This window comes from Sinocyclocheilus grahami, unplaced genomic scaffold (genome assembly GCF_001515645.1).
Source record: "Sinocyclocheilus grahami isolate Dianchi unplaced genomic scaffold, SAMN03320097.WGS_v1.1 scaffold476.1, whole genome shotgun sequence".
Lineage (NCBI taxonomy): Eukaryota > Metazoa > Chordata > Actinopteri > Cypriniformes > Cyprinidae > Sinocyclocheilus > Sinocyclocheilus grahami.
Window position 1 is genome coordinate 434,366 of NW_015505655.1, and position 22,051 is coordinate 456,416.

General features: G+C 35.2%; 1 protein-coding gene across 1 annotated transcript; it reads right to left on the reverse strand.

Annotated features, from left to right (window-relative positions):
* Positions 1-1,784: 1,784 nt before the first annotated feature.
* LOC107553646 (cyclin-F) lies at positions 1,785-21,745 on the reverse strand. The gene is made up of 17 exons (XM_016235930.1): positions 21,656-21,745; positions 19,714-19,868; positions 19,518-19,624; positions 17,888-17,955; positions 17,558-17,754; positions 16,618-16,671; positions 14,946-15,050; positions 14,782-14,859; positions 13,492-13,640; positions 12,111-12,275; positions 11,905-12,028; positions 10,310-10,490; positions 10,125-10,212; positions 5,019-5,118; positions 4,810-4,943; positions 3,499-3,671; positions 1,785-2,855 (listed from the first exon to the last, which is right to left on the reverse strand). The coding sequence occupies exons 1-17, from the start codon at positions 21,666-21,668 to the stop codon at positions 2,461-2,463; spliced, it is 2,286 nt and encodes a 761-aa protein (XP_016091416.1). The 5' UTR covers positions 21,669-21,745; the 3' UTR covers positions 1,785-2,460.
* Positions 21,746-22,051: the final 306 nt, after the last annotated feature.

The window sequence follows — 22,051 nt, forward strand, 5'->3', positions numbered from 1 at the left end:
TTCCATATTCTCAAGAAAAAAGCCCCAAATTTGATAGAAGTTGTTGGAAGATCCCCTCAGGGAATGTCTAATTTTTTCCAGTTTGATAAAGAGAAAAATCTCGTTAATCCATATTGAGTGGGTTAGGTGACGCGGATGATACCCAGTGCATTAGAATTAAACGTCTAGCCAGGAGGGAAACAAAGGCCACAAAGTCTGCCTGGTAACTGAAGTGATGAACTGGTAAGGGAAGTGCCCTGAAGAGCGCTGTTATCGCTACAGGTTTAAATGTTGTCCCAACTATTTGAGATATTGTCTCGAATATCTGAACCTAATAACCATGCAACCCTGGGCAGGACCAGAACATGGGTGCCAGGGTTTTTTTTTTTTACTGTTTTAAAACATAAATCAAGTAATCACGTCTTTGCTAGTTTACAATTCTTAACCATGCAAAATTTGTATCACATTATTTATGCAAGTATTCAGGTGCAACAGACACAAAAACTATATTTTTGGCTTAATGTGACCCACAACTATAAATAATAATAATAATAATAATTAGTAATTGTTGACTAACACCATTAATCTTTTAAATGAAACCACCGTTTAACAACTCTTTGACCAGCAACATGCTCATGAGGTCATCAAACCACAGCGATAAAGCGTGATATTTAACAAAAGTAAATCAAAAAGGTGTCAAATATGCAGCGAGACATGAAATGCTTGCAAACCACAAGTTCCCATCTGTATGCAAAAGAAAGGCTGCAAATGTACGTGCAAATGTAACTACTGCATTGTTTTATTGTGGTTTTCAGGATATAACAAACACACGTCTGTTTTCAAGTTCACATGGCCTTTCACAGCTTCATACATTTATAGATTTACACTTATAAACAAGAATGAATTATTTACAGCTGCAATCCTTAGTGATGTTCGACATACAGTACCAACAAGACCTGCACAAAAATAATAACTTAATGCTTTTAGTGTCGTAACCTCAAACAGATGAACTCGGTCGAACATTCACAAATATATGCGTATGGTTGATTGTTCAAGCATGTATAAAGATAAAACATTGAGACTTGTTAAGAAGCATCATTTTGCTTTCCAGCATTGGGTCATAAAAAGTGCTCGGGAGCTCTCGAGGTCATTACGAAAAAGTATGTCAAACGATCACATTCAGCGGTTGTTGCATTGGATTTGTTGTAAAAAATATGTGAAAAATTCATACAGATGTACTGTACATTTCCAGGTTTCTACGGAAGCTCATTCATTTCCCCCACGGGATAAAAAAAAACGTTTTATCCCACTATTCTGACTTTTTTCTAAGAAATGTGAGATATACAGTAAATACGCAATAGCGAGTTACAAAGTCAGAATTGCGAGATATAAAACTCGGAATTATGACTTTTCTTTTTCCTCGCAAATGTGAATTTATATCTCAATTCAAAAAATGTTTCTTACAATTGCAAGTCTATATCTAGCAATTCTGACTTTTTGTGCAATCATGAGCTTACAATTGTCAGTTATATTAAATACGCAATTGTTAGTTATATAATCAGAATTACGAGATATAAACTCGGAATTCTGACTTTTTCCCCCTCGCAATTGCGAATTTTTTTCCTCACAATTGCGAGTTTACATCACGCATCACGTCTTAATATAAACTCGCAATTCAGAGGGAAAAAAAATTTAGCTCAAAATTCTGACATTTTCTTACAATTGCGAGTTTGTCGCAATATTTATATCATGCAATTCTGGAAGAAAAAAACAAAAAAAGTCAGAATTGCGACGTAGCTGTTTTTTAATTCAGTGTCGGAAACAAGCTTCCATAGGTTTCACAGGTCAAAACATCAGTGGTATCAAGCAGAAAAACAGTAAGAAAATTGTTAATGCGAGAACTTTGGCAGAAGATTTGTGGCGAACGCAAAGCAATGCGCAAATACAAAAACACTGGAGTCGATCGGTCCAGTTCCAGATAAATAATCAAAATACGTGACGAGAAACATCTGCGTAAACAAACCAGTTTTGTTTGGACAGTGCATTTATCAGCATGAAACTTCATGGACTGAGTGGGTTTTCTCCATATCTGCATGTAACTTCGTAAAAAACATATTTGATAAACTATAAGTCCTTTTCTGTAAACAGTCCGGAATTGTAAATACGAAGACGTAACAACGTACACAAGACTTCAAAAACAGCGACAGTTCCAGTGATTTGAACACATTTTAGGCCTTATCCCGTTGCGAGTCGGGCAAAGGCGCTCCCGCCATCGGGAGCCGAAGTGAAATGCATTATGGGGGGAAAAAACGTGACCTTTGTTCTTCTAATCGCATTTGAAGCTCAGAAATGGACATTTCAGCCGCTTTATCTCACTCTCGCTGCTCTGAGATAAAGACCATTAGCACCCGTGAACCAAAGTGCTCCTGGCAGGCGGCCAGGAAGTGGTGCGTTAAGGGATGACAGCTTCCTGTACATCAATCAAAGGCTAAGAAAGGCCACGTTGGCAGCGTCCTCGTCGCGCTCCGCCTCTCCTCCGCTGTGCGCCGCTGTGTTTTTCCTCTTCGCCTGTCGGCGAGTCCTTTGCGCGGGTGGCAGCAGGAGAAGGAAACCGGCGGGATTTTGGGGAGAGACCAGAGAGGAAGAGACAGACGGACTGGGAATGCTTTGGATGGACGAGTAGCCCGAGCTGCGGTGGTCTGTGCAAAAGGTGCTCGAGGAGGAGGAGGAGGACAGGTGGTGCTTCCAGGGTCCCGTCGCCTCCTCCTCAGTGTGCTCTTCACAAAGGCTGTCGTCATCGCTGGAGAGCGCGCAACAATGCGTCTGTCTGTCAGCACACTCGACCGCAGGCTCTATCTGCACCTCCATAGCCGATACTGAGGCAGAAAGAGATTTGGTTACTCATAAAACGGTTTTTAAATGAGTGGGATTGAAGAGGTGTTTGGGCAATTCAAACATCACGAAAGAAGTAGCCATGAAAATATACATTATTTAATGTTGCTCACATCATAGTAACTTCTTTCGCCCATGATGCACAAAATGAGATTTTAGGCAAAGCCTGAGCTTCTATTTTCAATACAACCAGACACTTATGAAACGGCATAAAAGTCACCCATTCAAGCTGTGTGCTACAGTTTTTATACTCAGCCGCATTTTTAAAAACTTATTAATAAGTAACAATTTGAATTATTTAATTTTAAATTACATTTTTAAAAATTACAACATATTAACTAATAATAATATTAATTCGTAATACATTTAATAAATAATTTAATGAAATAATTACATTTTGATGAATTAATTTGAATTCAATTGTGAAAATCCATTTTCATTTTTACAAATATTTGACAATAAAATATTAAGAATGAATGAATCTCAAGTTGATGAACTCAAGATGTCGTGACACTAATGTGACTCATGCTTCAATAACAACTTTGCCTTATTGTTTTTGTGTAAGATGAATCAGAATATGATATAGCTGATATATGAGCCACCCCCCCCCCCATCCCCCCCACTTACTTTCCCTGTCCTTCTCGCCTTCACTCTCCCGGTCGCCCTCGTAGCCGGAGTAGGAAGTGTCCAGGCTCCAGTCCAGGATGTCTCCCAGCAGCATCTCCTCCTGAGTGGACAGCTCGGCTGTGGGCGTGGCCAGGAAGCTGCCCCGGTGCGCCTGCATGCTGTCCTCTCGCCTCCTGATCAACAACAACAACAAAAAGTTAAAATAAATAAATAAATAAATGTTTTTGGGAAAAATAAATAAATAAATAAAATAATATATATATGTATGTGTATATATATATATATATATATATATATATATATACAGTGGGTACGGAAAGTATTCAGACCCCTTTAAATAAATGTCAACAATTCTGTGTTTTTCTGTCAATATGGGGTGCTGTGTGTACATTAATGAGGAAAAAAATTAACTTAAATGATTTTAGCAAATGGCTGCAATTTAACGAAGAGTGAAAAATGTAAGGGGGTCTGAATACTTTCCGTACCCACTGTATATATATATATATATATATATACACTGTGTGTATTGTATATACAAAGTTGCATTTACTTGATCAAAAAAAAAGCAATATTGTGAAATATTATTACTATTTAAAATATTCAGGTGCCTTGATAATTTATTTTAAATACATATATAAACTCTAATTTAAAAAAAAAGTTTTACAATTGATGCAATTATTTAATAAAAAATTTAATAAAATGATAACAAATATTATAACTAATAATTAATACAAAAAATTTAATAAATAAAGAAATGTAACTAAGAATAAAGATTCTATTATATATTATAACTGAATAAAAATAATAATAAAAATGTTAAAAAAACTAAATGAATGACGATTAACTAACCAATTAACTAACAATATATTAGCAAATACACTTATTTTTAAATGATCAAGGTTTGTCTGTTTATATATGGCATACAATATTTTTCCTAATATTTTTCAGGGTCCTAGCACATAAAAAAAGAAGGACAAATTCTATACAAAACGTAGAAGAATAAATTGTGTACACAATTGTGGCAAATTGCAACTACTACAGTTGCAGAATTTAAAGGATTTTCTTAAATTACAGTGCCCCCTACAATCTGAAATGAATGAAATTTGACGTATCCTCCAACTGTCTTGGCGTTCATGTAGTAATATTGTGATTCCAAGATTGCACTCACGAGATAAAGGCCGTTACTCATTACAGGCTACACATGAAAAATGTTTCATATCCACCAAACGTAAAAAGTCAGGGTTCAAACACTAACACTATCCTGCATCTCGAGACAGGATATAAGCGTAAGCACGTAACGTGAGTTCACACCTCTTGCTGTTGCTGGCGGGAGAGGACAGGAAGGTGTGCATCTCTGTTAGCTGGGTGCTAGCGCTGGGCGCCTCCACCTCCGGCTCCACCTCTGGGACCTCCAGCACCTGACAGAGCTCCTTAAAGCCCATGACCTGAGACAGAAACACACGTCACATCACACACACGTCAGCTGAGAGCGGACTCCGAGAGAAGACGACGACACTCACCGCGTCTCTGCTAATCTGCTGGTATACGTCGTCCTCAAACCTCTGCTTGACTCCGGTCAGAGACACGTGTCTGTAGTCTTTGGGCACATCTTGACCGAAACTGTGAACGGAGAGAAACTTATGATTTGATTGAATGCATTTGATTTTTGCGACTGTTGCATGTGAGGTTGTGAGATGCAGCCTGACTGAGATCTTGACTGAAGCCCACGGAATATAATGCAACAATGTACACTGAGGTACGATATACACTTTACTAGATTTCAGTCACGACTGAAAGGCAGTTATCAGCTGCGGGTGACACAACTAAAGCACATATTCTCTCAATTGCAAATGTATTCTTAGAAATCGAAGCTAAATTTCTGTAGCGTGCAAAAGGCTTTAAAGACACCATGAAACCAAAATGACAGCATTTACTTTGTAAATAATAAGAATAATAATAATTTTATATAAAACTAAAATAATGACCAATTATAATTAATAATATAAAATCACATACTAAAATTGTAACATTAATAATTATAATATCACTAATATAAAAACAAATAACACCAATAAATTCATAGATAAATTAATAATGATGATAAAAGTAATAAACGACAATTTCTAACAATATTCAACTAATAACATTAAAATTCATATAAAAATATTAGAACTAATAATAAACTTAATATTAAAACAAATAATAAAAATTCCAAATAATCTAAAATAAAATGTATATATATATAAATAAAATAGTAAACCTAATATAACAAATAAATCAATCAAATAATAAATTATATTGCATTACTAAATTAATTAGAATAAATTAGATAACTAATAATACATGTAAACAACATTAATAAAAATAATAAATATTAAAACTAATAAAAAATACTATAACTAAAATTCTAATATTAAAACAACTAATGTTATAACTAATAACAAATATTATTGATATTGTAATATTAAAATAATGTATATATAGAATTAACAAATATAAAAACTAATTGATACAAAAACATATATTAAATTAATTATACAGATTACAAAAATTATAATGCAAAAGCAATATTAGTTAATATTAGAATATTTGTAATTATTATAAGTTACAATTTATCCTCATTATTCGTCTTCACTAAATATATAATGATAATATATGTATTAATATTCATGTTATATTAGTTATAGTAATTAATTTAGATCTGAAAGGTCATATATTAATAGCAAACAAAAAAAACTAATACAATTCTTTGATTATTATTATTATTACAATTTTGAATTTCACATTCAAGGTTTCGCAGAGTTCAAATTATGGAGGTTTCCTGCATTTCATGCAACTTGGAAGCATTTTTTTTTTTTAATGAAAAAGTACAATTAAAATTTAGGGTCAGGAGGAGAGTCTCAAACAAAGCTGACATTAACTCCAAGAAAACACAACAGGCCCACAAGAAAAGACTACAACTTAGTTCCCATTTTTTCCTGTTTTCAGCCTTTTAAAGCATCAAAGTTCAATCCAACCTGTAGGCAGGAAAATTACACCTTGTTTTGGCAAAAGCCATTGTCCTTGAATGTATGCTTAGTGTAGAAAGCAATTCCAGAACGCATTTATTTATTTTATTTATTTAGTCATTTATTAGACGCTTTTATCCAAAGCATTGCGACAAGCTCAATGAAAACACTGATTGAAAACAGCAGAAAAAAATAGGAAACGTCAAAAGAAATATAAATTCATTAGGAACTGAAAAGTACTGATAAAAATAGCTTAGTTTTGTTAGAATGCACCATTTCACCCAATATTCATGTTCACAGTGTTTTTCTTTACATTTACATTTAATAATGTAAACTACAGCAATAATTAATAAACTAATAATGATAACATAACAAATAACAATAATAAACAACTAACTATTAATACAGAAATAATAAAACAAGTAATGATAACAAATATTATAGTATAAAAATAATTACAAATAATTCAAATGAAAAATGATAACTTGTGCTGTCAAATGTTTAATTGCGATTAAATCACATCCAAAATAAAAGTTTTTGTTTACAGAATATATGAATGTGTACGGTTTATATTTATCATGCATATATAAAAATACACAGTATATATTTTGAAAATATTTACATGTATATACATTTATATATATAAATATATTTAGTGTATAAACATTACATATTTTTCTTAAATATATACATGCATGTGTTCGTATTTATATATACAGTACACAGTATATACACATATATTATGTAAACAAAAACTTTTATTTTGGATGCGATTAATCATTTGACAGCACTAATTATAACTAAAATAAAAACAACAAAAACCAATAATATTAATAATATTTAAAACGTAATCAGTGCTGTTTTAGTATAGTTGATATACCATTATAGTTTCATATTTTGAATTAGATTATTTTATATAGTATGTTCTGTTAATACATGCAAACTACATTAATAAAAATAGCAAAAAAATATAACTAATGATAACAAAAATATTAATAATTGATTAAAAAACAATATATTAAACAAATTACAATGATTAGAAATGTTATAATATAAAAACAAATAATATAAGTTAATATTGAAATATTTATAATCACTATTTGTTTAATAGTATTTAATTGTTTTCACATTATTAGTTATAATACGTGTTATTAGTTCTAATTTATCAAAAGTTTTCGTGTTATATTAGTTACATTTGTTATTAATTTAGGTCTGAAATTTCATATACATTTTTATATTTTAAAAAATTTTCTGTTTCCACTTTAATTTTTGTTGACGTTTAAGCTCGACATTTTTATTCGCTTATTTAGTATTTATTTATTTAGGGTTCATCACAGAGGATGTGTCCAAGCTGCACCATCCAGACATAGATGGTGTTTCTTCAAACTAATGATAAAAACCATGCTAATAATGATAATAAATATTATAACGAATGAATCTAAAAAAAATTATAAATAAAAATAACAACAAATATTATAACAATATAGAAACGAACAATGATAATAGCCAGTCACACGCTACTAAGGGTGTTTCAAATCAGCCACATACGAGGTTCCTCTTCAGTGAGGATACTGCTTTAGAAGGGAGCTGCATACGTAGAAAGCAAGGCTGAAAAAAGCTGACGCTGTGCAACAAAAGCTGGACTTCTCAAACCCAGAGGAGCGCTAAAGCAGCCGCTGACTGTGCGCCTCAAAGGGCAGACGCGACAAGCGCAGATAACTCGTTATCCCCTCATTAACATAACGACCGCCTGACTGTACATCACTGCCTCCATGGAAACACTGAGGAGGAAACAGACCAGCCGCAATAAACGGCAACAGAGTAGGCTTGCCGCGATAAGACGGTGCTGACAGTGATACTGTTGTTAAGCCCCAACACCGCTTACGTCACTTGCCCACCGCGGCACCGACCCCCACCGTCGTTTAGATTTTTTTATAGTAATAAAAATCATTTAGTTTAGTAAAAGAACAGACACTACAATTAAAAACTGAGCCGAACGACAGTCGCATCACAGATTAGATTTCATTTCTGCAGTGAGGAGAGCGAGTCGAGCTGTCTGACAAGAAGAGTGAGGTGAGACCGACAAGACGATCGCGGATGATTTAGTTTCGAAACGAAATGCAAAAGCACCTGTTTGGCAGTATTTTGGGTTTTGAAAAGCCTGTTGACTTTTGCCGTTTATCTAAGGTGATTTTGGAAGTTTTTTAAACATTCGTTTCTTATTTAATTGGTTCCACAGTGTTTGCTGATTTTTACTTTATTTAAACTTTGTGTAATTTATTTATTTTATTTGACATCAAGGTGTATGCTGTGCCTCCAGGCTTTCTTACTCGTTTGCTAATAAACTTTCTACGTTTCTTATTTATTTGGTTATATATTATACATGTTTACTTATTTATAGTTTTGTATAGGCTACCTATTTAAACTTTATTTAAGTTATTTGTTATTTTATATTAGGCATAGCCTGCCCTATAGCATGGTGTATTTTTATTTGTTTTGTTAATAAAAGTTCTATGTTTTATATATAGGCTAAAATGAGTTTGAAGTTGTATTTTGTTGTTGCATTCAAACAATTGACGCCGAATTGACGCTAATTCGAAAGTAAAATGCGCACGGTGCTTTTAAGCTATTTAAAAGCAAGGAAAAGAGGGAAAACTCAAATGAACTAAAAACGAACAATTGCTTTACGCCGAATTGACTCTATTTGAAAGTGAAAGTAAAATGCGCGCGCCGCTTTTGCAAGCTATTTAAAAGCGAAGGAAAGCGAGGAAAAGAGGGAACGCCCCTGCCCCCAGTGTGATACAGGTATTATCGGTGTTGTCACACGTCGATTAACCCAGGGTGCGAACTACGGGGGAGCTAGGGGTTAGCTCGGCTCCCCTTAATAAAACATGGGCTCCCCTGAAAATGTGATATGTGAAATTTTGGGGGGTCTCAAAAAATATTGACAATGTGTTATTTTGACGTGCAATTTCAGTTTTGTGCAATGTGATCATTGTGGATTATTACGTGTAAAATTGCAAAAATATCATTCATTCATGCATGACGGCGATTTAAACCTAATTCACTTCAATAAAGATAACTATACATGCTATTCTTGTCATGAGCATCAAGGTGTGGGGCGCTGCGGTGTAAATTCCACTCATGTTTAGTACATGTTAACTCAAAGATTCGTAGAAAAAATATAAACGTTGGACTCTGTGGTCGATTCTGTGTTAAGGTAAGGCATGTTATTCGCAATTATGTGTTGTAGCTGGGTTGTTATAGGTCTGCGTGACTCTCGATGTCTTAGGCCTAACTGAACGGAGGAATTATGGTATTCTTCTGTAGCCTGACGACGAGTAACTTTAACCGTTGTTCATGTGAACTCAAAGACAGCCTGATGTTTTGTTTATAGACTATTTGTGGGTGGCTGTTTGTTGTTTCACCTATCAATTTGTGTCAATAAAGTATAATAGGGTAAATCATGTATAGGGATTTATCCTATATAGTGCTTGCATAAAGCAAGTAGTGCATACACTTGTAGCTGTTATGTATCTTTGTAAGCCCTCACGAACCCCCCTTCCGGAAAAACTTCCTCGGTGTGAATTAATTAGATGGATAACGTTGGACACTCACCACTTGACGTAGAGCGATAAAGCGCAGGAGACCAGCTCATGCTTGGAGAATCCGGTGTTTTCCTGCAGCTGGACGGGCCACACAGGAACTGTTGAGAAACACGTGTTAGGAAATCTCGAATGAGGCTCTCGTCTGAGTCAGTCGAATGCTTCGGTCTGGTTTTAGAGGCATGTGATCGGTGGTACCGTAGTTGTGCAGCGCTCTGGTGAGCAGCAGAACGGCGCTGGCGAGTCGGGCCGGTCCCGGGACGGTGAGGGGCGAGCAGAGCAGTGAGAGATCACAGATGTAGCTGAAGAGATGAGAGCTGCGCCGCTCCACGGGCAGCAGAGACTGCAGCACCTCCCCATAATCCAACACTGTGGGAGTCTGAAACGCAACATTAACATGTTAATTAGTCGGTTAACACAACAGTGCCAGTAAATAGGTAATGCAAATGGAAAAAAGGACCCTTTGAGGCTCAGAAAGAATGGCTTTGAACATCTGCGAGATAACCTTTCATTAGAGACAGACTGATAATCTGTCTTCCATGTAATTAGTTCTTAATTATCAGTTTTACAGATAAAACGGCGCCATCTGGTACGTCTTTGTCATTATACTGCTGTGCATTCAGCAGGAGGTCACATTGTTTTTAGACTTGTTATTATTATTCAATGCAATATTAGCCTTGTAAAACATTGGTTTTGCATTTCATTTATCCGAAATGTAAGTGAGTATCAGCTGTAAAGAAAATAAATAAACAGTCAATTTCGTCTTTAATTACAAATGATTCCAGTTTTTTAGTTTTATGTTAGCATGCTGCGAAGAAAGCTGCATAGCACTCTAAATATAAGTCTAAAAACAGAGTAAAACAATACATTGGTAATTAGAAATAATATTAATAAATAATATATTAAAATGATATGCATATATTTTATTTTATATACTTATATCTAAGATTTATAAAATGTTTTAGTATATAATACTCTAAAAATAGAGTAAAAATCGATTTATAATTAAAAACAATACATTAAGTTAACAAAATTATATTTTATATAAGATTAATAAAAACCTATATTTTTAGTATATAATACTATTAATGACTCATTTATCGTTAGAAATAATAAGAATATTTATATAAAATAAAATAAAATTACACCTTAAATAAAACTTTTTTTATATTATAACCAGGATTTTATATTATATACAAGATTTATAAAAACATATTTTATTATATAATACTCTAAAAATACAGTAAAATAATTTATAATTAAAAACAATATATTTTATATAAATAAAATATTTAGCTGAGTTATATCTAAGAATTATACAAAATACTTATTTTACTATATAATACCTAAAAGTTTCTATACTATTTGTATATTCCTGTAAAATATTTGAATATACAAAAGATTTTACAGAAATAAATACACAATTTATTATAGAAATTATAATTATATTAATATATACTTATATTTTACAGCTGGGCAAAACAATCAATATAAATAGACAAAAATAATTAATATAAATACAGGGTAAAACAATCTATTTTCAAATAGACTGCTTGTCAGTATTGAACGAAATGCATATATCCCTCTTGATGAATTTCTTTTCTTAAGCACATGGCAAGGCCTTGTGGAATAACCGTCGCATTGGCCGATGAGATCTTAAAATGCTGTCTAACAAGCAGCTCTCTCAGTTGAACTCTAAACTTCAGACACAAGGGTTACGTTCATCTGAGCCGGCAGCCTATAACGAGGGTTCTGTGTTGGTGTGAAAGCGCTTATGTCCGTCTGTAACTGACCCGTATCTTCCCGTCCAGCACGGAGATGACCTCCCCCATCATGCGCACCAGGTCCTCATACTGATAGGTGTTGTCGGTGAGCCAGACGGCCTCGCGGATGGTCAGGATCTCTCTGCTGATGTATCTGAGGGGTCAAACGAGACAGAAAGAGTTCAGCTGAGCACAGACACACCATTAACAGCGCGTCTCTGTGGCGGCTCACTCACCGTGTGCTGATCACCATGCAGGCGATGCCCAGGAGCTGCAGCTGCGCCTTGGGCACCGAGTGCCGGCTCAGATAGCGGTCCACACAGCCGATGGTCACGTGCAGCACCTGACTGGAGAAATCTTTCATGGTGGTCACCTCCACCAGCCAGTCCACCAGGATATACCTGGAAAACACAGCGGCGATGAGGGTGAGACATGAAGCCAGAAAAGCAAAGGATACAGGATTTGTTCAATACATCTGTGCTTTAATGAACAAACATTGAGAATTAAAGCCACTGGGGCCAAACTGACCATCAAGATGCTGTAATAGTGCTTGAATTATTGACATTCATGGACAAGTCTAGAAAAAAAAATTTTAACCACCACTAGGTCTTGGAAATATATATTGCATATTTACAGTATATTCACAAGGATTTTGCTGGCAATTAAAAAAAGCATGCAACACTCAATTAGTGTTATTTTAGTATTTACATACACTATTATATTATTTATCAAAAATTTGAATCAGCTTTTTGAATTAACATTTTCAGTTTTAATTTTAGTAATTTTATAGTGTAGCGAATCAGCTCATGGGGAAATATGAATAATTAACCATAACTAGTTATAATTAACTATTCAAGGTTTTAATCATTTTTATTAGTTTAGTTTTTTTATATTTCTATATAGCTTCAGGTTTTAGTACTTTTGTAATGTGTTTCTGTCTTTTAGCAGTTGTTAAAAATATTTCTATAGCGTTATGTTTTAGTAAGTTTGTTATACATGTTTTTGCCCTGTTTATTAGCTTTTTGAAATATTTCTATATAGCTTTAAGTTTTATTAATTTTGTTGTTTTGTAATTTTTATGTTTATTAGTGTTTTTTTAACACTAGTTATCTATCTATCTATCTATATATATATATATATATATATACAGTATATATACACTGTAGCTATAATTTGTTTTTAGATTTTAGTTTTAGTAATATTGCAACTTATTTTGTTTTTGTTTTGTTTTTTGCTTAAGAAACATTTCTAATCTTTATATGACCAAATATGATTTTAAATAGTTTTAGTTAACAATAAAAATATTTCACTCATTTTAATATCAAGTTAACATGAATAGGTGTTCACAACCCATGTTGTAACAATAATAATAACAATAATAAAAAAGTTAAATATTTTAATAACAAAGACAACAATAATAATAATAATAATAAATTGATATTTTTAAATATTTTAAATTTGGGAAAAACAAAAACAATTTATAAAATCTATCTGACCTTTCCAAGCCTAGAAGTCACAAGCTTAAAATGCGCTTATATTTCAGGTTTTCCATGAGTGTGAACCCTGCAGGACTATTTTGAGACAGGAGGTCATCTGAAGCGTTGACGCCGGTCGTACCTCTTAGTGGTGATGTCCTGTCCCTGCAGGTTCTGCGGGTATCTCAGGGGTGATGGTCCGGAGTGGAAGAACTGGGCCACGAGTTCAGCACAGGCCCGCGGCTCCAGACCCAGAGGGTTTGCGGTGCCACATGACTTCGCGAATGCCAGCTAGGAGATCAGAACCGACAAGTTAGACAAACGCGAGAGCCAGGAACGTGTGTGTGTGTGTTTAATACAGCATCACAAATGCACAGACTTTAGCATAAAAAGCATCACTCTTCATTTGAAGCCCCCATACAAGCCTATTTACACACGTCAGAGTGGCATTCAATCTGGCACAGCTGCTGATTATCATAAATAAATGTCAACAATGGCACAGAAAAGCTCCAGATGAGATGACAGGAATTATGACGCAGCTTTCCCAGGCCGTGCTCTTCTGAGCCGCCAAACAAAAGACAGAAGAGAGGTCTCTTCTGTAAATCAGGGAAAAATTTATGATATTTATTTTTTGCACAGAAAAACAAAAACAAAAATTCAATTAAATTAAACTTTATTAAAGAAAACTTTGTAATTTTTTTTTTGGGGGGGGCTTTCAACAATTGAAAACAGTATTACACTTATTGTTTTTATGCTTAAACCCTATTTCGTCTTTGACCCATATATAACTAAATCTGGTTCTCTAAAGACAAAATAAATATATTTTAACATATATTTACATTGCAATATATAAACAATGATATTATATACATTTAAAATCAATTTCTTTAAGTAAGTGTTTTCATTATCAATGAAAGTGAAATGCGGAACATAAAATGCTTAAAAAAAAAAATCTAAAACTAAATATGGTCTTCAAAATAAATATATTTACATAATAATGTATATAATCGTAAAGAAATGTTTTTCTTTTAAATGCTTTTGTAGAAAGAAATTGTTCTCATTCTTAATGAAAGTGAAAACTAATTCTGGTCTTCAAACCACAAAATATATATATTTAATATACAGTATATTTACATAATAATGTATATAATATTACGTTTATATATTCAGTGTTTCCCATACATTGATTTATTTGTGGAGGCCCGGCATTATATCAAAACTGACCACCACAAATAGATTTGTGGAGCTTACACTTCGTTAAATAAACATTTCAAAATCAAAACGCGGTGCGGGTGTTTTATATGAACGTATCTTTGAAGGGAACCAACTGTCTTCAGAAAAACTTCGATGTCATTTTCATTTCATATTAAACAAGTAAATGGGGTAAATTTCAAATGTAAATTTCTATGCACATGACATTTTCTCCAGTCACCTGAGCTTCCCAGCATCCTCTGGCAGCGTAGTCCCTGAGCGTGCGCATGCACTGCAGATACCTGCCGGGGTCAGCCGTCTGCAGACAGAGCATTACAGCAGCCTTCAGCATCACCAACAGAGAAACAGAAGCACCGTGACCATGAGTCCTGAAGAAACTCTTACCGACGTCCCGCGGTTCATTTCCCACAGCAGATACAAGCTCTGAACGTTCCCGCAACGCGCAGACTCCTTCAGCATGGCCGTGGCCTCGTCACGCTTCTCCTCATCCTGATAAACACAGAGTCACCAATCGTGTTTACCACCTGCCCCTCAGTCTGAGCGGTTATTATGAGACAACCAGTGAAGAGCAGTTATCATTAACATTAAAGGGTTAGTTCACCCAAAAATTTTAATTCTGTCATTAATTACTCACCCTCATGTCGTTTCAAACCCGTAAGACCTTTGTTCATCTTCGGAACACAAATTAAGATATTTTAGATGGAATCTGAGAGCTGTCTGACCCTCCCATAGACAGCAATGCAACTGAAATGTTCCCAAGTCCCGAGACGTAGCAAGGAGATCAGCAAAATAATCCATGTGGCATCAGGGGTTCAACAGTAATTTTACAAAGCTACGAGAATACTTTTTGTTTGCAAAAAAAAAAAAAAAAAACGACTTTATTCTACAATTTGTTTCCTCTGCGTCACCCTGGTGCCATTTTGGAGAATATCAGCTGGACGTAAACAGCGTATGCTGTTCCAAAGACTATAGAATACCCTTAAAGAGACTTTGGCTGTTCTGTGTAAGCTGCGTCACACGGATACGCTGTTTTCGTTCAGATCAAATCACAACAACGTAGGAAACAGATCCGGCGTGACGCAGCTGACACAGAACAGCATACGCTGTTTACGTCCAGCTGATGTCATATGGATTATTTTACAGATCTCTTCGCTACGCTTCTGGACTTGGGAACATTTGTGACCCAGGACCACAAAACCAGTCATAAGGGTAAATTTTTCAAAATTGAGATTTAAACGTCATCTGAAAGCTGAATTAATAAGCTTTCCATTGATGTATGGTTTGTTGGGATAGGACAATATAATTGAGATACAACTATTTGAAAATCTGGAATCTGAGGGTGCAAAAAAATCTAAATATTGAGAAAATCGCTTTAAAGTTGTCCAAATGAAGTTCTTAGCTATGCATATTACTAATCAAAAATTTAATTTTAATATATTTACAGTAGGAAATTTACAAGATATCTTCATGGAACATGATCTTTACTTAATATCCTAATGATTTTTGGCATAAAAGAAAAATCAATCATTTTGACCCATACAATGTATTTTTGGCTATTGCTACAAATATACCCCAGCGACTAAAGACTGGTTTTGTGATCCAGGGTCTCATTTCAGTTGTATTGCTGTATATGCAGACAGCTCTCAGATTCCATCAAAAATATCTTTAATTTGTGTTCCGAAGATGAACGAAGGTCTTACGGGTTTGAAACGACATGAGGGTGAGTAATTAATGACAGAATTGTCATTTTTGGGTGAACTAACCCTTTAAGTGCTTTCTTTTTGGGACCTTTTGACTTTGAGAAGCACAAATGATAAAACCCCTTGACAGCAAACATCAAATGAGCAACCCGAACCCAACATTACAATGTGACCAGGTGTCTGTCAGCATCTTGTGAAGGCCAGAAATGAGCAACACCAGTTTTCTGCTCTTGACTTGGAGGACAATCCATTCAGAGATTCGGTCTTTGAAGTCTATTAGAGTGTTTTTACACAATCATTCTCAGATTAGAATTGCATTTTGTAATGCAAGTTTCAAGAATAAAAGCAACACTCACATCAAACAGCCGAAGGACTCTAGCCAGACAGTACAGTAACGTCCCTCTCCGGCTCTGTAAAGACAAGAAAGCAGGAAGAAAGAGACATTAGAATGTGTTTAGAATGAGATGGTAATGAATCCTGCAAAATCTGTGTTATGATTAACAAATATATATTTGATAAATATGACATTTCCTGTCAATTTTGTAGTCAACATGAAAAAAAAAATCCACTTCTTTCATACATTTATTTGATTCAAATATAGTAAAAACAATATTGTGAAATATTTCAGTTTTTTCTATTTGAATATATTTTAAAATGTAATTTATTCCTGTAATAAAAAGCTGAATTTTCAGCATCATTACTCCAGTGTTCAGTGTCACATGATCCTTCAGAAATCATTTAATATGCTGATTTGCTGATCAAGAAACATTTATTATTATTATTATCAATGTTGAAAACATGTTTTTGCTACTTTTTTTTCTTTGTATATAAGATAAAAAAAAAGATTCTTTGATTAATAAAAAGGTTCAAAAGAACGGCATTTATTTTAAATAGAAAACTTTTATAACACTAGAAAATGCAAAGCGCAATTCTCAGTTCAAAACTAGACAGTGTTGATAAATTAATAAATAACGAAATAAGAATTCTTGCAGAAGGTGTTTACAATAACAAGCTCATAAAAGTAAAAAAATTCAAATAAAATATTCACAAACGGTTTTAGTTCCCAATCCGAATTCGGTCTCATTAAATATCGCTTTTCACTCTGAACTATATCACATTACACAAGTGAAATGAATAGTCATTTCACATTGAATTTAATTAACAATAAGTTAAATGCTTAACATTAAGAATTGTAAAAAAAAAAAAAAAACTTAAATTGTAAGAACAAAGAAACTGTGCATTTTCCCAGGAGAACTGTACTGGCAATGAATGCTGGGATATTCAGGAATCGCTCACCAGGTTGGTCTCACACTCAGCTTCGAGTCGGTCGTACACCACAGCCTTACAGCAGCCTCCAGACATGGACCACGGCGGCCGGATGAACAGCCAGATGAAGGGCTCGGCCAGCGGGGACCGGAGGCTCTCGGCCAGGCTGAAGTACCGGGATGCCATGAGGCCGCACAGATCAGCACGTCCCTCCTCACTGAGCGAAGCTGCAAGACATTCACACATCGTGAGGAGCACAGGACAGCTTTGAGCAGTCAGTCAGACGATTAAATCAATCAACCAATCAATCAGAGCATACATAAAGACACAGGAACACTGGGAATGAGAGCAGAAACTTACGCCCTTCATTGTACAAATACGCAATTCCTAGTTTCGCAGCAGCTTCAAAGTTCCCTTTCTCCGCAGCCCTAGATATTGTAGAGGACAAGCAGGAAAATAATGAGGAAGACTAAATGAAATAAGCATTTAAATAATTAAAATTAATTATTTTGTACTGAACCATTTTGAAAGTGAATAGTGGGGAAACATTTACATCAAGCAGGCACTAGCAAGCACAATTTAGGCAAAACCATGGGAACAATAATAATAATGATTTTTAGTATTATTACTTAATAATATTAAAATAATAAATATTACTATTGTAAAAAAAATCGTGCATTTAAAAAATATATCATTATAATAAGTTTATTTTACCATACAACTGTAAAGTTACAATACTAATATCTATGGTTGTCTTAATTTATTCATTTTAAAACGTTAAACCACCAAACTTTTATTCGAATCAGTCTGAATCTAAATTTATTTTAAAGGGATAGTTCAGCCAAAAATGAAAAAAATTCTGTCATTAATTACTCACCCTCGTGTCATTTCAAACCCGTAAGACCTTCGTTCATCTTCAGAACACAAATAAAGATATTTTTGATTAAATCTGAGAGCTTTCTGACCCTCCATAGACAGCAATGGAGATGTTTTATGGCCCAGAAATACAGTAAGGACATCGTTAAAATAGTCCATGTGGTAATCTCGTGAACGGAGACTGACACGGAAGAGAAGAAATTGTTGAATAAAGTCGTTATTTTTTGTTTTCTTTGCGCACAAAATTTTTTCTTGTAGCTTCTTAACATTACGGTTGAACCACTGATGTCACGTGGATTAATTTAACGATGTCCGACTCCTTACTACCTTTTTGGACCTTGAATGTGTCAGTTCCCTTGTTGTCTATGGAAGGTCAGAAAGCTCTCGGATTTCATCAAAAATATCTGAATTTGTGTTCTGATGATGAATGGAGGTCTTACGAAGACGACCCCCCTTTTCCCAGATGTACCTTTTGGAAAAAGGCTTTTTAAAAACCAAATCTTGCTTTTTTTCTCAGTAAAACACATTTTGTCTTCAATTATTTTCATATTGCATATTTTTCCTATTTTAATTTTTGTTTTGAAAGTATGGTAAAAACTGGTCAAATGTACCATCACATTTAAAAAAAAAAATACACTTTTTGATATACCATAAAAAAAAAAAAAAACAGGTAGCCCATCTGAATTAGGACATTTAGGCTATCCATCTAATAATAGCCTACCAAACTCTTATTAACAGTAGAAGTTAAATCTTACTGTAGTCTTCAAATCTGGGTACTGTCTTACGTTTTAAAATCACAAAGGGAGTTTGGTCCCGTCAGGCTTTTTTTCTTTTGTTTTTACTCGTGATCTTGACAACACGCATTACATTACGTATTTCATGGCACACTCGTTTTAATGCGTATTTGGCGCCACCTATTGTTGTGGGTGTATTATCGACATGTCAAAGTCTAGACCCTGAATTTAAGACGACCGCGTTTTTTCAGATGTATTTCCAAGAAAAAATATGGTAATTAATGACAGAATTTTAATTTTTGGGTGAACTATCCCTTTAAGGTTCTTATCTGCATCTCAAACAACTGGAAACATGGTGAAAATGTTGGTAAATACCATACCTCTCAAAGAGCCAAACGGTATCCGGGACCGGCCAGCGGTCTTTGAAACTCACTCGAGCCCAGACACTCGAGTTACTATCGATAACGTCACGAAGATGAGAATGAACCTGTGGCACATGATATTCACTATTATAAAACCGCTTTTGGTTAACAGATGATTTAGGAGGTTAGATGTTTGCATCCGGGCTTGACTAACAGCTCTGACGGCGAGGAGATCCTCAGCGGAGAGGCACTGGAGGACACACAGCAGCAGCTCTTCAGGAAGGGACAGCAGCGTGACGGCAGACGCACGCTTTCGCACCCGCTTCCGGAGAGGCAGAGAGAAACATTTGGCACATCGACAGTGGAGCACTGGAGACAAGGAAGAAGAAATTCACTGTTAAAGGGGTCATATGATGCGAATTCAATTTTTCCTTTCTCTTTGGAGTGTTACAAGCTCTTGGTGCATAAAGAAGATCTGTAAAGTTGCAAAGACTAAAGTCTCAAATCCAAAGAGATATTCTTGATAAAAGTTAAGAGTTAACCACGCCTACCTAAAACGGCTCGTTCTAACATGCCCCCACATACCTACATCACTATGTGGGAAGATTTGCATAACGCCGCCCAAATGTTCACGCAACGAAAGAAGGCGTAACTTTTATTCTCACTGTAGTATTGTTGCCGCTGCCGCCATGTCGTGAAGGCGCTGTGTGCTTCGTTGTGAAAGTGAAACTACTTTGTTTGGTCTTCCAAAAGAGGACGATATCACTTCGTCATGCCTAGAGCTGATCCGTGCTGGTCGCTGAGGAAATACTACAACTTTGCGCTGTGGATCGCCGGATCGGCTTTCACCGTGGACGAAGCGGAGTCCAGCCCGGAGTCGTCACATGTGGTTGCCGCAGGCATCACAGTATGGTGAGGGGCGTAACATTTCCGTCACACGCTTGAGGAATTCGGCCAATCACAACGCACTGGATCGCTGGCCAATCAGAGCACACCTCGCTTTTTCAGACCGATGAGCTTTGTAAAAATCGACGCGTTTCAAAAAGGCGGGGCATAGAGGAGAAACAATAATGTACAGTATGTGGAAAATAATGTGTTCTTTGAACCTTAAACCGCATAAACACATTTCATTACACCAAATACCCAAAATACTGTTCTTTTTAGCAACATCATATGACCTCTTTAAAAATGCAACAAAGAAGCCGTGATTGACTTCCAAATCAGTGTGAATCCAAATAACTTTGTGAATTGCAATTCTGCAACTGTTTCGATTAACTGGCCATTTAGAGATGAGCAATATAATAACTGTGTCTAGTGGCCCATCAGCAGAATTATTATATTCATCAGCGTTAAATTGCATTTTTATATGCCATATCTGCACTATATCAAGTCACTCTGCACACTAATTATTGAATTTGGCCATTAAAACATAAATAAACGCAAATCTTAATTAGCCGAGCACTGCAAAAAGTACTTTAGTGGTAAGTTACTATGGTATAAAGATGGCAATACCATGGGACTTAGACACACACACTATGGTGCCAATGGATCACTATAATCATAAACCATGCTATTTATGTTACACCAATGTACTTCAAAAAATATCTTGGTATAAGCCCAATAAAACATGGTATTACCATGGTACTACACTGGGACGTTGCATTGAGAAATATAGGTCACCAAGAGAGATTATTTACATCGGCTTTTGAGTCTAAATGGTTTTAAATGCTTAAAAACGACTAATACTAGCAGAAAACACGCATTTGATATAATAACGATTAGTTTTGTTGCTTTGCAGTGGCAGTTTTGACATGCTAACAACCAGTAGCCAGTTTTCCCTCCTTATTGATTAAAGCAGTCCTGGGACAGACGACAACTGGCCTCTCTTGAGGAGATATGACACTAACATGGACTAAAACGACTTCATCAACACTCTTATGGTTAATAGAATATTTATATTTAGATAATTAAAGTTTATTTCAATTCCATACCGGTTAACAGCAATAGCTCTGTCTAAAGTTGTGTAGCTATTGAATAAACTTCAGCCCTGACTATGATGAGATAGAAATATGTATCGACGAAATATGTAATTATACAGTTATTAGGGTTAGATAACTGAAAATGAATCATTTAGGGCGATTAAAGTAGTTACTTACCGCCCGCTTTCATTTCAAGGAAGGATCTGAGAAGTCAGCTTTCAACAATAATGCTTCACAGTGAAATTAAATGATAATATACTTAAACCCTTGATTACTAGAGCTTAAAATTAATAAAAACCAGTTCTACTGATTAACCTACTAAATTACTGTTAACTAATAGTGTTGCACAGTTTAAAACACAACTCTCTTCTGACTCGACCACGCAACTTGCACTAAGCCCCGCCCCCGGACGCTTAGCCACGCCTGCGCGGACAGTTTAAACATCAACTCTGGGCGCTCACTGGCCAGAAAACGAACACGCCCATCGCGGCCGCTGCTGCGTTCTGATTGGCCATCGTGCGAAGCTCGAAGCGCCATTGGTCCGCTTTTAAAGACGTCGATGTATTGGCTGGA